This window comes from Oratosquilla oratoria, chromosome 23 (assembly GCF_046742065.1).
Source record: "Oratosquilla oratoria isolate Oo_2021 chromosome 23, ASM4674206v1, whole genome shotgun sequence".
Taxonomy (NCBI): domain Eukaryota; kingdom Metazoa; phylum Arthropoda; class Malacostraca; order Stomatopoda; family Squillidae; genus Oratosquilla; species Oratosquilla oratoria.
The window spans coordinates 55,502,294-55,518,219 of NC_134799.1; the positions used below are offsets into that span (position 1 = coordinate 55,502,294).

Genomic DNA, 15,926 nt, shown 5'->3' on the forward strand with positions numbered 1-15,926 from the left:
TAATGTGTGGTAAATTAATCACTATCAGTCAATCCACTGCCCCAGGTGTCTCTTGCAGAGGACCCACAGCCTCCAGGTATCCAGCAATGGCCTCTGCTTTGGCCCATATGTTACTCAAGGAAGATGCATTTTGCTGCTGTCTGCATAGGGTGAGGCAGTGTAGGAAGAGATGTTCAGCATGGTTCTTTATAATCAAAAAAACAAAAACATCCTGCTGACATCACAAAAATTATTCAAAATTACTCCAGGATGTACCAACACCACCCAAAACAAAACATCTGCACTCTAAAATCAACATCCTCTCCACAATACAATACAGTGGAACTTTGCAGTACAAGGGCACCATTGTATGAGCGACTTGCTGTACAAGCCAAGGCTTATGTAAATTTTTATCTAGAAGTGTGAGTGGAAATCCACAGTACAAGTGAATTTCGCACAAGTGACTGCTAGTCAGCGCTGAGCTCACACACGTTCTCCCAACAAATGCAGCCTCTGTTTGCTCAGTTCATGTGTTTATCTACTTGTGGCAACATCCCGATTGTGTTTTTCCCTATGCTTTTTTTCTATTGCTTCATAATAATTAGTTGTATTAGCCATGGGTCCAAAGAAGGATGCAAAGGTCAGTGCTGAGAAGAAAATGTTGAATATGATGGAATTGAAGGAAATTGTTGATAAACATGAGAGGAGTGAATGCAGTGGATATAGCACATCAATACAACTGAAGCACGTGGATGATCTGTACCATCCTGAAGAAAAGGATGAGATCAAGGCCATTACAACAGCAAAGGGTGTCTTCAGGCTCTCCAAGCAATGCATATCTGTCAACAGAGATGATTTTTTTTCATGTGGATCAACGAGAAGCAACTCAGAGGGGCTATGATTACAGAGACTAACATTTGCAACAAAACACAACTGTTGTATGGGGGTCTTCTGAAGCAGAACCCTGGAATATTGATAGAGGAGACATCAGCAGACACATCCAAGGTCAACCTCAGCTGGTTCAATAATTTCAAGAAGAGGACTGGTATTCATAGCATAATCAGGCATGGGGAAGCCAAGTTCCGTCATGAAGGCAGCTAAGGATTTTGCGTGTGAATTCCATCAGATCATTGCAGCCAACAGGTACTGCACAACAGGTATTCAACTGTAATGAAACTGGCCTTTTTTGGCAAAAGAAAAAGAAGAAAAAATAAAAACTACACAACTCCAGAGAAGAAAATGCCAGACCACAAGGCTATGAAAGATAGGCTAACTTTTGCATTTTGTGCCAATGTGACTGGAGGCTTGAAGATTAAGCTGCTCTTTGTCCATTCCAAAACCTGAGCATTCAAGTCACACAAAATCCTAAAGAAGCTGCAGTTCATGTACAGGGTAAACATTAAGGCCTAAGTTACCAGGCAATTCTTCACTGAGTGGGTCAACATTATCTTCTGGTCAGCAGTGAAAAAAAGTACCTTCTAGAAAATGATCTTCCTCTCAAGGGCATCCTCATCCTCAACAATGCTCCTGCTCACCCTTTTTGCTTCAAAGATTATATCTTGGATGAATTCAAATTCATAAAAATTCTATACCTTTCACCTAACACCATCCCTATTTTGCACCCCATGAACCAACAACAGGTGATTTCTAATTTTAAGAAATTTACACCAAATACCTGTTTCTATTCACCATCACATGCACCCCTAGAACCCAGAAAATTTTATAGAATATACCAAATCTTAAGTGATTAATTATTTTACACTAAAATAGAAGAGAGAACTACTGCATGTAGACAATTTTTGTAAGATCTCATTACATGCTAAAGCAACATATGAACCTGAGAATATGGCAGAACTGTATTAAACTACAGGTATACTTCCACTTATGCAATATGTGCATTCTTTTGGCCATTACACAATTAGAAAACAGTGCAAATATAAATGAGAGTGGATTCCCCTAAAGTTACACCTACCATGGCTATGCATAGGGTATGAAACACCACTTATCATGTCACAAAAAATTAATATATTTTGCAAATAAACACATACTGCATTATGAAAGATGTTTAGGCACAATGGAGAGTAAAGAATGATACTGCAGTGTGACCATGCTAATACAAACACTCATACAAAATAGTAGGAGTGGTTGTATACCGGAAGTGGGCATGGTTAGTGTACCAGGGAGCTGCTTAGTAGTGTGTGGGTTGCTGGTGCACAATTTGAAAATATGGTTGGCACAGAACATGTAAAAGTTATTTGAAAAAAGTCAAATTTAAATAAATTTCTAGCATTACAAGGCACACCTAAGAGGAAATGACTTACTAGAACATAGGCAAATAGATGAATACCTATATAGATATAAATAGTCAAAAGTCAGAAGTTGCATTGCTGACAATAAAATACCCTGAAAGTACTAAGCAAGTATGCCAATATTAATATACTTCACTTCTCAAAACTTACCTGTTTCTGGGAAGCTGTGTAGAACCCCAAACCACACATGGCACATACGTTATGGCTTCTTGCTATATGTGATTGTGTCTTTTTGTGTCTATTTAGGTCACTCTGAGTAACACCATTGTAATTACAAACATCACAGCTGTACAATTTGATACCTGGAGAAGAAATAAAAATGAATGTTGTCAATAAAACACATCTACAAAGACTGAAACACTTTTTACATAAAGTATAGCATATATTTCAAGACAAGTGTGGCAACCTTCCCCAACTCCCTCACTACGTCCAATCTCCTCTATTCCACTTTCTATTACTTTCCTATTCCTCATAACACTTCATTACCCCAATACTTCCCTCTTTTACCTCATAATACACCTCCATCTCCACTCTTCCATTCACTGTCACATGAAACCTCAAATATTTACAACTTCACTTCCTATAGCCTCTCATTCTTCGAATTCACATCCAACTCACCCTTTTACATTGTGTCACCTTAATTTTATCTAAATTTGATTTCTGCTTTTTTTTTTCCTCACACACACTTTCAAACTCCACCACTTCAGTCTCTCCTCAAACTTAGCTATAAGTGCAGTGTCATCCAGGAAATACAATTGCCTCATCTCCTACTTCCCTTCACTCTCACTCACCAACTCCAAATCCCTGCTTAGCCCAAATGTGTTTAACTACTTCAGTACTACTCAAATTCTTGTACATAGCACTGGCTGCCATATGTACAATTCATCACACCACTTGCATTATAAAATGTAAGTTCACTGCTGTACTACTCATTCTCTTTTACTCTGAGTAATAATGAACATAGAAAACATGATTAAACCAGTTCACAGAATCTGGGGGTAACTCATATACAACAAAAATGTATGATCAAGATGCCAACACCAGCAATCTCGTGTACCCACTCGCACCTCATGATGCCTACATAGGTATTGTTGATGTGGTTAAGGATGTCAGTCCATTTCACTTCTTTTCTAATTAAGCTAGGATGCTGATTTTTTTTATTGAATGTTATCTTCATCATTGTAGTCATTCTGACCAAGTTTCATTCAAGTCTCATGAGAGATCCTATACTTACAAAATAGAAACCTAATTTTAGTGTGCAGAAAATCAATATTCAAACTGCTACTACTCCCCGACAATTTGGACTTATGCTTTGGCATTTTTTTTTTCTAAGAAAGTATTGTGCATGGTTATTATTATTAATGTACTAAACATGTGTAAGCTTAGTGGTTATTTTTTGCCCTACTGATATATTTACCCCATTTTTTTTAGCTCTTTATAACATAAATCCTTCTAGAAATTCCAATATTTAACACATCATAAAAATCAGTTCAAAATGTAGAACAATGTCTCAACTTTCAAATAAAAGAGAATCACGCAAATAGACAAAAAAATTGTCAGAGTAGTAGTACTTTGAATGACATTTAAAAAAAAAAAAAGAGAAAATAGGCTTTAAAGTTCACCTTAAGGTTTTAAACTCCAGATATAAATATAATGGGTGTAATGGGTGAAACAGGTAGATAAATTACTTAATAATTCATTATTCAAGTAAATCAAGGCATTCAAAGTGTTTCTAAGGGTAGAGATTGGTAGCCTTTTACTGGTAAAGGGTTTCCAATCTCTCTCCTCTTCACTCTTCCTCTCTTACTTATGCCTGATTTTCTCTCCTCTCATGCAGCCCTCTTCTGTTTCAGTGGTCTAGGCATTTTGAACACTTGTAAGTGCTAGTAGGCTAACCAAGTGGAAGCAGAGAAAAAGCAGCACACTGTAAATATCAACATAGCCACATGGACCACGCATATATCTCTACTCACATTGTGGCAGGAAATGATGCATTCTCCCTCTCTCACTTACAAAAATCCTTTGACCAAGTGCCACACAATTTTTTTTTTTTTTTTAATGGAAAATATGGAAGGGATACAAGGTAAACTATGAAACTGGAAGGAGGATATTTTGTATGGAAAGAAAATGAGGGTAGAGCTCAGAGTAAAGAGTTCAGTTTGGGAGAATGTGATTAGTGGAGTTCCACAGGGATCACTATTGGCTCCAATAATGTTTGCTATTTATGTGAATGACATGGATGAAGATGTGAAATGTTACATAAGCTTTGCAGACGACACTAAATTGCTGAGAAATGTAAATACTGAAACTGATTGTCAATCACTACAGCGAGACCTGAACAAGGTTTGGAAATGGGGTCAGAAGTGGGAAACAGACTTCAACATCAAGCAATATAGCATAATGGAATTTGGAAAAAGTAAAAAAAGAATATCAGGGCAATATAAAATTGGAACAAAGGAAGTAAAGAAAGTGGGATCTGAAAAATACCTGGAAGTAATCATCACAAATGACATGTCCCCTGATAAACAGATAAACAAAACTGTTGGAGAATCCTATAACTTGCTAAGATCAATAAAGGTGGCTTTCACCTATTTGGATAAAGAAATGGTAAAAAAAAAAAAAAAATACTAGTTATGCTAATAAGGCCTAGACTGGAGTATGCTGTGACACTGGTCAACCAGTAACAAAAAGAATACAAGGAAAATTGAAAGAATCCAGAGAGCAACTACAAAGATGGCCCCAACACCTTCAAATCTGTCACATGAGGAGAGATTGTCAAAACTAAATTTACAGACTCTGGAACAAAGAAGAGAAAGAGGTGACCTGCTGACCACTTACAGAATTATGAAAGGCATGGAAGTCCTTGATAGTGGGGACTTACTAAATTGGGACAAGGGAAATAGAAGGGAACATGAAAAGAAACTCAAAGGACAGTTATAGAAGAAACTTAGAAGAAGAAGAAGAAGAAGAAGAAGAAGAAGAAGAAAAAAAATATATATATATATATATATATATATCCACACAGAATGGCAGATGTTTGGTACAAACTGTTGTGCAAAAACTATACATGAATTTAAGAGCAAACTCGACACTGGAAGATACAAAGATGGGACACCACGAGCACTGGTTCCCTTCTCATAAGATACTAGGTATGTACACACACACAGACACCAACTAAACTGAATAGAGGATTTCCTGCATGGTAGAAAAACAAGAGTAGTGCTCAGAGAACAGTGTTCAGCTTGGGAGGTGATTAGTGGATTTCTGCAGGGATCAGTATTGGCTCCTATAATGTTCGCTATTTATGTGAATGACATGGATGAAGATGTGGAATGTTACACGAGCTTTTTTGCAGATGATGCTAAATTGTTGAAGAAAGTGAAAACAGACGGATTGTGAATCACTACAGAGAGACCTAAACAAGATTTGGAAATAGAGTCAGAAGTGGGAAGTAGACTTCAACATTAAGTAGTAGTAGTAATAGTAGTATTAGGATGGTTTGGACACATGGAAAGAATGAGTGAAGAAAGACTAGTAAAAGAGGTATGGAAGGCAGATGTGGAGGGAGTGAACATGAGGGGACGTCCTAGGATGAGATGGATGGGGTGAAGGGGGCTTTGGGGAAGAGGGGAATGTCTGTTGAGGAAGGACGGGAGAGGACAGTAAACAGGGGTGAATGGAGAATGGTTGTATAAGGATGATGTTGTGATGCATGAGGTGGAATGGGCGGGGGGATGGGGGGGTGAGGTAGTATGTTTGAGCAAAATTTGATGCAGCCCGAAGGGATTTCTCCCTGTCTTCTCCTTCTATGCATGGGGGGACGGAGAGGGGGGGTCGCCGATTTAATGAAGCGGCTTTGCTGTGGATGTGCTGTGTCTTGCGACACTGCTTCTGACCTAGGGCAGTGGACAAGGTGCAGGGATGACCCGTCATTCAGGAGGTGCTAAGATAAGAGGGAGGGTGGAGGGGTGTGGAGTGTATTCAGGGATGGAATGGGTGGGAATGATTTTATGCCTTTTCCTTTTTGACTACCTCCCTTGTAAGGGGGAAAAAGCCTTGGTATATGTATGTATGTATGTAGTAATAGTAGTAAATAGTAGTAAATAGTGGTGGTGGTGGTAGTGGTGGTGGCTGCATATGGTGTTTCTCACACTGATCCACCAGAAAAGGCTGGATGACTGCATCGCAGGTAACTTTCCAGGATGCAACACTTCACCCCATGCTATACAACACATTAAAGAAGACTGCATTGTACACAATCATGCATGCTAACAACACAATATACACTCTATAAAGGATTTGTGGGAAAACCCTATTCAAGCCATAGCATTCCTCAGGGAGACAGGACTATTTGGCCAGACAGTATAGGGAATGACAACAACAAACTGATCCCTCTAAAACTCCTTTAATCACATTGGTCCTCTTTTCCTTTCTAAAGTAGAACTGTACAGGCACTACTCCAGTTCCCCAGCACTCTCCCCTTCCTTAGACACATATGAACAACTTCACTATCCAGTCAATACCCCCCTTCTTCAGACATTCTGCATAACACCTATCAGCTAGGTGCCTTCCCAGCTCTCATAATTTTCAAAACTCATTGTACTTCATCTTTTTTTACATCTCTTCCATTTTCTTCAATCAACATAATTTTCTTAGTGCCTCCCACTGTCACAATCAATCTCAATCCTTTTCCACATTCAACAACTCTCTAAAATACTCTGCCCATCTTCACTTCCATTAGCATCTCTCCATCTGCAATAAGAATAATAAAAGGATGCACAAAAACCACCCAAATAGCACACCTGCACACAAACTAAAACCCTCCCCCTAGAATACCTTATAAAAATGACAGTTACAAAGTTTCATTTAAGAGCCTTCAACTCTACTCACCCATTTCATTACACTACACAAGCATAACCAATTGACTGTAAAGGAAAAAACAGCAAAATAATACTAAACTACATACAACAATCTACATGCACATAAAAAGATTTACACCCAGATCACTAAAGCTCAAGATCAACCACCAAACTCCCTACTCCATCAAACCCTACCCTAAACATCATCCTTACAGAAAAATTACACCCAAGAGATGCAAGCACCACACTAGTACATTAGGGTTCAGATCACCATTCACACAGTACCAGCACAGAATAGGTCTGGCTACAGAAACACAATGCCATAGATGCTCCCATCATACAAAGGACAGTAGACATCTCATCTTACACTGCCCTACACTAGCTATACTCAGACAACAATACAATATTTCTTACTTGAATATCTTTTTTTGCCAACCTGGTTACCTGGAAGCTGTGTGTCTCATGCAAAAGACACTTGGGGCTACTGACTGACTGATAAAATTTATTAACTTCTACAATATAGCTTTTCCACTAACCTGTACCAGCTTTACACCTAAGTAGAAATGCCTAACCAGCTCCTAACAATTCTATTTACATCTGTAACCCACACCTAACAATTCTAGATTAGATTTATAATAATTTTTCATTATAAAATACAAACTTTGCAAACCCAAAGCAATTCACACTTATAATCTCACACTTTAAATTTCATATGCATCCCAATATAGGGTATTCATTGCCTAAGTTTTATGTAATAAATATTTTTAAAATTTTGTGCTATCCCTCCAAACCAGGTTTGCAGCATTCTTTTATTACTGGAAACCAATCTCTACTCAAAACAGAATGCTGATTATTTCTAACTTCTATTATACCTCCTTTCTACTACCTTCAAATTTCTCTTTTATAAACTGCCTTTACAACTCCATCTGTTTGGCACGTTATTGTCCCCAATGATAATCACTCTGACCATGTACAATGTATTGTATTCCCTACTCCCCATCTACTCTCAATTTTCCATTTAAACATATATTCTTATCAATAAACTACATCATTACCTTCATGTCTCATTTTGTGGACCTTGAGCTGACTATTGGTGCGGGCTGAGTATTCACAGTACTCACAGTTGTAGGGTCGTAAATCTATAATAAAAAAATAAAAAAAAAATAAAATAAAAATGAAATATACAAAACATGCTTGGTTCATCATTAGAATAAACTACCGGTAGATAGTATACATCTAAAATTTCAACAATAACCAGCAAACAAGTCTATTCAATAACAATAATTGTTGCCAATTTCATTGACTGGGAACTTGCAGCCCCACACTGGCTAGCAAGTGCCCTCAGACCCTCTCACGGATCTCTCTGGGAAGAAACTCTGGACTACTGTCTGTGCTGTATTACTGTGGGACTTTCTACATTGGATTGAGGGAGTAGTCACTGATTGTCAGTTTTTTTTATGTGAAAAGGTGGAGGGAATATGGTTAAAGTCATGAGACAGATCTTGGGCCAGGTCCAGAGACTAAGAATCATGCCTCCTCAGAGCACCCCTATATGGAGATGAAGAGATTCTGAAAATGGGTAAGAGAGAGATAAATCTCACTGTCATCCATCTTCAATGATCACCACTGGCAAGTATCTATCACTAGTTCCAGTCTACTAAATCCATGAAGATTAAACAATACAATATTCCTAAGTGTAGTTTATTGGAAATTCAAGTGCAATACCAATTTCACTGGTGTAATACTATTCTCATGTATTCAACCCATAATAGGAACTGAATACTGCATTCCACTCAGAATAAGGATTACTTTCAGATCTATTTCTGTGTAAGTACATATCATCTTAGTAATGCTTGGTACAACTCGGTCTACACTGAATCTTCTGTTTTCTATACCACTTGCCTCAGTTTCCCCATTCTCAGTCTTGATTTTACATTCATTTCCTTTCTCACCTTGCATCCAGTTTCTATTAGAACACTCAGCTCTCTATACCTAACAATACATCCATGCAAAAACAAACAAAAATAAACAAAATATCATATAACAGACCAAACTACATCCTTGGAGAAGCACCACCAAATACAGTACAAGAAACAATTCTCCATAAATATTCATGAACTCATGTAATTACCTAAAAGAACAGTCCAATCACATAAATTTAAAGCCAAGTTTGATCAATGAAGAAAAAGACACAGAACCTTACAAGCATGGTTTGTTTCCTGTATACTAAAATTAGGTACATATAACCCTAGAGGGGAAAGCACTCCTATGGCACAACCAAATTGCACTAGCCCATCTCTGATCAGACAATCAACTTGAACTAAAACAGTTTTAACAGACTTTAAGCATTGAGAACACTTAATATTACACTGCTCAATGCTAAAAATTCATATATTAGTAGAGAATTACTTTCTTTAATGACTTATTGGCTAACTAGGGGACTGCTGGTGGACCTTGGGACCACAGGTTTCCTGCATTAAGGAACTGAGGCAAATAGTTGACTGAATATTATTATATCCTAACTTGTGACTCATTTGATGCTTTGGTAGTTTAATAACCTACAATAATTTCAATTCCCTGTACTGAGGTATTGACTGTATTAATCGCACAATAACATTCAGCCAATGATTTAATGACTTTTGGGGTGCCCCTACTGAATAACCTAGGTTGCTTAATCCAACACCTGCCAATCGCCATTTACAAACATCTGGGCCTAGGACATAAACCACCACTAATTCCTGAAGTGGGTTTATGTCCTGCGCCCAAACTTCCACACAAGTGGCAGTTGGCAAGGATTAAGAGACGTAGGTGTAGAGCCACATACTATCTTGCTTACGTTAAAGTAAAATCTCTACTCCTCCTTTAGTATGACTATCCCTCTGTTTTACCTCTTAAAACTGTCCTGTACCACTTCTTTGAGAAAACTTTTTCCTTTTGCCTCTGTCCCATGGTAGGGTATGTGTACCAATGGAGACGCACTTGCCCTATGCAGACGCATTTGACACAAAAAAACTTCTATCTGCCGATGGTGAATAGATAGGAGCATAAGTATAGGCTCAAAAAATCAAATTATGAGGGGATAGTTAAGTGATTTTTTGAGCCTATAATTATGCTCCTATCTATTCACCATCGGCAAGTAGAAGTTTTTTTGTGTCAAATGCATCTGCATAGGGGAAAGTGCATATTCATTGGTACACATATCCTAGGAGGAAATAATTCTGCCACTGTGTTTCACATGAAAGTTGTAAAAGGCAGCAAAGTGGGATAGAGTAATGGAATTAAATATCCTGTACTTTGTAAATTTACCCTACAGAAGTCAAGGCATAAGAGTGCTGGGGGGGGGGGGAGTTTTCAAACCAAAGCCCTAAGATTTGGGTCAATGTGTATGGATGTGGTGCAGATGCAAGTACACAAGAAGACAGATGAAGAAAGATGGATGTGTTAGCTTTAAGTGAAACTTAGTTGAAAGGAAAGGGGCAAGGGAGGAAAGTGGTGGCTCCACTGGAACGATATGGAAAGGAAAGTACATTCCCTCCCCACCTTCCCTCCCTAGAGAGCAGTACATTAAAATAAAAGGTACACATATCTATGTAAGAACCTTCAATCCTTCCTATCCATCCCACCACATGGAGTGCCAAGCACAACCAACTGAATAAAACTAAAAATTACACTAGCATCATACTACTCAAACATTTCTGGGATCTGTGGGTTTCCTGAAGAGACTGGGGCAAATGAAAACTTGATATTCAAACATCTACATAAACCTGACATTCATGCCTAGCAACACTTCCATACTAAAACATGTACACACTCGTATCACAAAACAATCACTCCCAGACTGACCCCCAAACTTCATACTCCACACAAATCCCCGAGATATCAGCCCAATTGAGAAATCCCTCCCATGACTTCATCTAGTCCACCACTTACCTATGAACCAGTATCAACACAACAGGTCTGAGCACACAATTAAATTTCCCAAGATGCAATCACCACACAGAAGACACAGAACATTTCATCATATACTGTTCTATTCTAGCCTTACCCAGACAATACAAAATGTTTTCCATGCATGACTTATGGGCCAATCCAGTGCCTGTTGCTGGTTACCTGTGAGCTGTGGGTCTCCTGAAAAAGAAACTTAGGGCAATGGATTGATTGATTGATTGACACTATTTTCAATGGTTCCTACTTTGTGAGGTTGCACTTTGCAATGCAATATGTTAACTACAACCTAAGCAAGTATGTATGCCATGTACTAAAACCAGAAAAATATCTAAAAGATCAAGGTCATTGGTCAACCAATCAATCCAGTGTCCCAGGGCTTTCTTGCAGCCACTGGACTGACCCAGTCACTCTAGAAGGAGGTACCATGTTGTTGTTTGGGACGAGGCTAGAGTGAAGATATGTAGGGCAACATTTATTTTTGATGTCCTCTGTGTGGTGATTGCCTCTATGGCTAAGCCTATTCTGTGTTGGTATGGTTTTAAAGCTGGATGGTGACCTGAACACAGTGGTTCTTACTTGTCATGTGAAAATTTTTAACCATTTTGATACGATGACGCCTTTGTAGGTGTCATGAGGTATGTCATGATGCCAGCATTGGCATCTTGATTATACATATTTTTTTTGTAGTTGTTCATGAGGTACCCCCAGATTCTGTGAACTGGTCTGATCACGTTTTCTGTTTATTATTACTCAGAGTAAAAGAGAATGAGTAATACAGCAGTGACTTTATATTTTATAATGCAAGTAGAGTGATGCATCATTCATATGGCAGCAAATTCTGCACGCAAGAATTTGACTTGTACTGAAGTGGTTAATTACTCTGTACGACTGAAATCTGGAGGAGTTTGGTGGAGCACAAAATTTGGGGGTTGGTTCTGGAGTGCCTGATTTATGATCCAAGACCTTGTGATTTTGCATGGACATATTGCACTGTGCAGGTGATAGATTGTAAATCAGAGTTTCTTAACCAGAGTTGCTGAAATAAATTTTAGAGGATGCTGGAAGGCCTGTTCCTTGCAGTATTGCAATAGCTGTAGTCTCTGTAATGAGATACTTGGTAGGGTGCTGGATTGCTTAAATCTGAATACAGGGGGTGCAGAGGTTGGAAAGGTCAAGGAACCACAGATCTGAGTAGCATGCTGCCAGTGTTTGATTTTTCTTTCTTTTTTCCCTTCAAAATGATTGTGCTTATTATGGATGAGTACAATTGAGGTCTCTTGCATAGAATTGTTTGCCCATCATTTTCATAGGCTTGTCTATTGGGAAGATTTTAGTTTCTGTGAGTAGATGTTCTACTGGGGCCATGGGTCTACTGCAAGAGCAACATGGGGCGACAGACTGACTATGAAAGACATAACTAAGACTGAGAGAATACAAAAGAGTGGCATCCAAATTGATCCTCAGTCCAACAGATATACCATACAACAACAATGACAACAAAAAGGAGAAAGGTAACATGATCATATTCTTCTGTCCAATAAAGGAGATGGTAACAGACAAATCTTTATGTTTAGGGCAAGACATCACAAAGTCATGGAACTAAAACTATAAAATAGAGAGGCTGTTAGGACTGGGAGGACTGACGATCACTAAAGGGCACTAAAGTGCTTTCCCCTCAACCTTTCTTCCTTGCTTTACTTTCAACAAATTATCTGCTTATGCAAGATCCCTACTGACTCAACTACCTTGACATAAGAAAACAAAGGGACTATCACATCCATAACTACACTATTCCTTGTCCCAATTAATTTCTTCTTTACCTAGACCAAGTCATCAAACTTATTTCACAGTGGGCCATATAACTGAGAGAATGATGAGCACAGGCTGCATAGCCATTTTGTTCAATACATTACGGTGAATATATATCTAGATTCCGGAAAAATAAAAATGTCGACATCAAAAAATTGTATGTACAGTGTGGCAGTAGGGTGGATTTGGCCTGCAAGTCATAGTTTGATGACCCCTGATCTAGACAATGCATGAATGGTAACCTACATACCTTCATGGAAGTCTAAATGCCTATTCATATCTGAAGTAGACCCAAAGAGTTTGTGGCAATAAGGACATTCAAAGAAGGTTCGTCCAATATCATCTGTGATGGGTAGAAGCGCCTTGTCTCGATCAATGGGTTCCTGGACAATGTTAAGTCTTGCAACGGATGAGAAAAATATTAACTAGAAAATGCATAGGACATTATTATCTAATCATAATTCTCAAGTACATTTTTATGATCCATACAGTTGGTTACATAAAAAATTCATATATATATATATATATATATATATATATATATATATATATATATATATATATATATATATATATATATATATATATATATATATATATATATATATATATATATACATATAAATATTTATATATGTATATATATATATATATATATATATATAAATATATATATATATATTCTGATTAAATCAGATGATCTCTTTAAATTCCTACCTTGGTGCATAAGCAGAAAACTGAGGTGAATGTTCTGCCCCTTCTTCACTCCCTGGATCTTCTGCCGTCACTATGACCCTTCTCCCTAGCTCAACATCATCAATAATCTTAGCTCGGCGATCTAATCGAATTTCTCCTGGTTCAAGTTCATCACTGCATCCATGTCCATCCTTTTCTAGGGAGGAAGGTCTGTGCATGAAAGTTCTTTTGCCATTCTGGGTCGTATCTGAGACAGTACATTAATAATGAATAAACCTTTAAATTTAAATAATATCAGTTTGTAAATCAATGTACACGTCACATAAATCTATATCATATACACTGTAAAAACACAACAAGCTTACTATCAAGCGATGCAGTAATGATTCTGGTAAGATTGCTGGTGAAACTGGTTTCTGATGGATTGACTTCTGAAAGACAATGTTCACTTGTACCCAGCTTATGAGCATTTGTTGGAGACATGGACACCATGGTTTTCGTAATCTTTTCTGACTCTTCTTCAATACTGTTGCTGCTTCTTGATGCTAGTGTGATCTCTAATCCTTTTGTATGGCTAGTCAATGTGTCTATGGTAATGCTAGAATTGGATATTAGTTTGTTAGCTGTTTCTTTGAGGACATCTTTGAGGCAGCTTTGAGTGTACTTTACATTTGGAGGTACTGGAGATATAGGTGTGGGAGAATCATCTTCTCGATGACTGCCTTTCTTCCTGCGATCACGCTTTATAAGATGACGCAATGTCCCATCACTGTGAAAGCGTATCACATGGTGGCGAAGGTTGCGAGGTTCAGAAAATCCTCTGCCACAGACACGGCAAAAGCATGGTTTGTAACCTGTGTGTACACGTTCATGACGATTACAAGAAAATGCACGGTCAAACTTTTTCCCACAGAATCGGCAAGAGTACATTTTGAAAATGTCATCACTAGTATTGCTCTCTATAACATCATGTGTCTCATGGGATTCTGGTGAAGGGGACAAAGGATAGGAATCATCACTCCCTCTATCTTCTTCTTCAAAGTTTTCTCTGTTGGTGTGTGGAGCAACTAGATGATGACTCTTCTGAGCAGGGTGGTTATCTGGATTTTGGTTTTTTTCTCTCAAAGCAGAGAGAAGGGCTGCCACTGTGACAGTATTTTCAGCACTACAAGAATCGTCTGAAAGATCTACTCTGCAGTCTTGAAGATCACTGTTCCACATGAAAGAAAAAGTAAGGATTAGACTAAAGTATAAGAGGAATGTTAAGACATTCTGACAGGTTGACGTAAGTGGGAGTAGGAAATACAGGAGTCTTAGTCTGAGTTTGTTCCTGATTACTTTTGCAGGTGTGCTTTGTCCAAGAGAGAAGAAGAAAAAAAAAAAAAAACTCTTGTGTTTCCTACTCCTACTTATGTCAATAAGAAGAATATTGGTACTGAATTACATAAAGGGTTTAAACTCATAAAACTTGATAACAATAAATTAATGAGCATTAATATTCATACCTTCTTGGAGGTACTACTGCTGCAAGGTGTTCCTTCTGCACATGGTGGGAAAATAACACTCGGGAGTCACAAGAATAATTACATTTACGGCACACAAACAGCTGCTTATGCTGTGACAGATGTGCCTGCAGCCTTGACACTGAAGGGAATGCCAGGGAGCACATGAAGCACTTATAGAGCTCCATTTTGTCACCAGTTTCATCATTAATGCCCAAAATACGTGACACCACCACCTGTAATTTCATAGTCAATGTTAATATAAGCACAATTGCTAGTGAATATATATTGAGACATAAAGACAAGCAATGAGGTTATACCTGTTCCGCATGAACCCCAACACTATACACCATAGGGGGCCCTTCCTCACTCATTACGTGAATCTTGCGTGTTGTTCCACTAGTGCCATACAAAGGAAGAGGTGGAGGAGGGTCAAGACCCGTTGAGTCTTCCGTCAAATATGCTTCATTTTGTGCTATATTGAAAAATGCCTTCTCTCTTTCTCTTGCTTCATTCACAAGATTTTCATTTTCATCTTCCAATGGTCCACGCTCAGAAAGCAAAGACTGCTGAAGAGGAGCATTGCAAGGTGCTTCACAGTTTGAGGTATCAGTGGGAAATTCAAGGGCGAGGTCTACTGTGGCATTGGCACTTCGGCAACTGAGGTCTAGTGGTTTGCTGAGGTCATCATTTTGCTGTAAGGCTTGCTGGAGGTACTCTCGCTGTGAACAACAACATTATGATCTTAAAAATCTAATATGAATTAATAAAAGTTTTATAAAATCAACATGAAAAGCCAACATACTTTAATGTAACTGTAAGAT

The 15,926-nt window shown here is 38.2% G+C and overlaps 1 protein-coding gene across 5 annotated transcripts in view; it reads right to left on the reverse strand.

The window, feature by feature from the left end:
- The window catches only part of LOC143038122 (uncharacterized), an 84,477-nt gene that overhangs the window by 18,722 nt on the left and 49,829 nt on the right, over nt 1–15,926 (reverse strand). For 2 of the 5 annotated variants that reach the window (XR_012967547.1, XM_076207119.1), the window contains exons 4-10: nt 15,423–15,824; nt 15,106–15,338; nt 13,966–14,810; nt 13,622–13,847; nt 13,155–13,303; nt 8,203–8,286; nt 2,439–2,590 (exon numbers count right to left, since the gene is read on the reverse strand). Coding sequence is in view for 2 of the 5 variants with exons in the window: in XM_076207119.1 (XP_076063234.1) it covers nt 2,439–2,590; nt 8,203–8,286; nt 13,155–13,303; nt 13,622–13,847; nt 13,966–14,810; nt 15,106–15,338; nt 15,423–15,824 (2,091 nt within the window). In the remaining 3 variants the exon portion in view is untranslated. The other 3 variants (XM_076207120.1, XR_012967548.1, XR_012967549.1) reach the window with 3 other exon arrangements.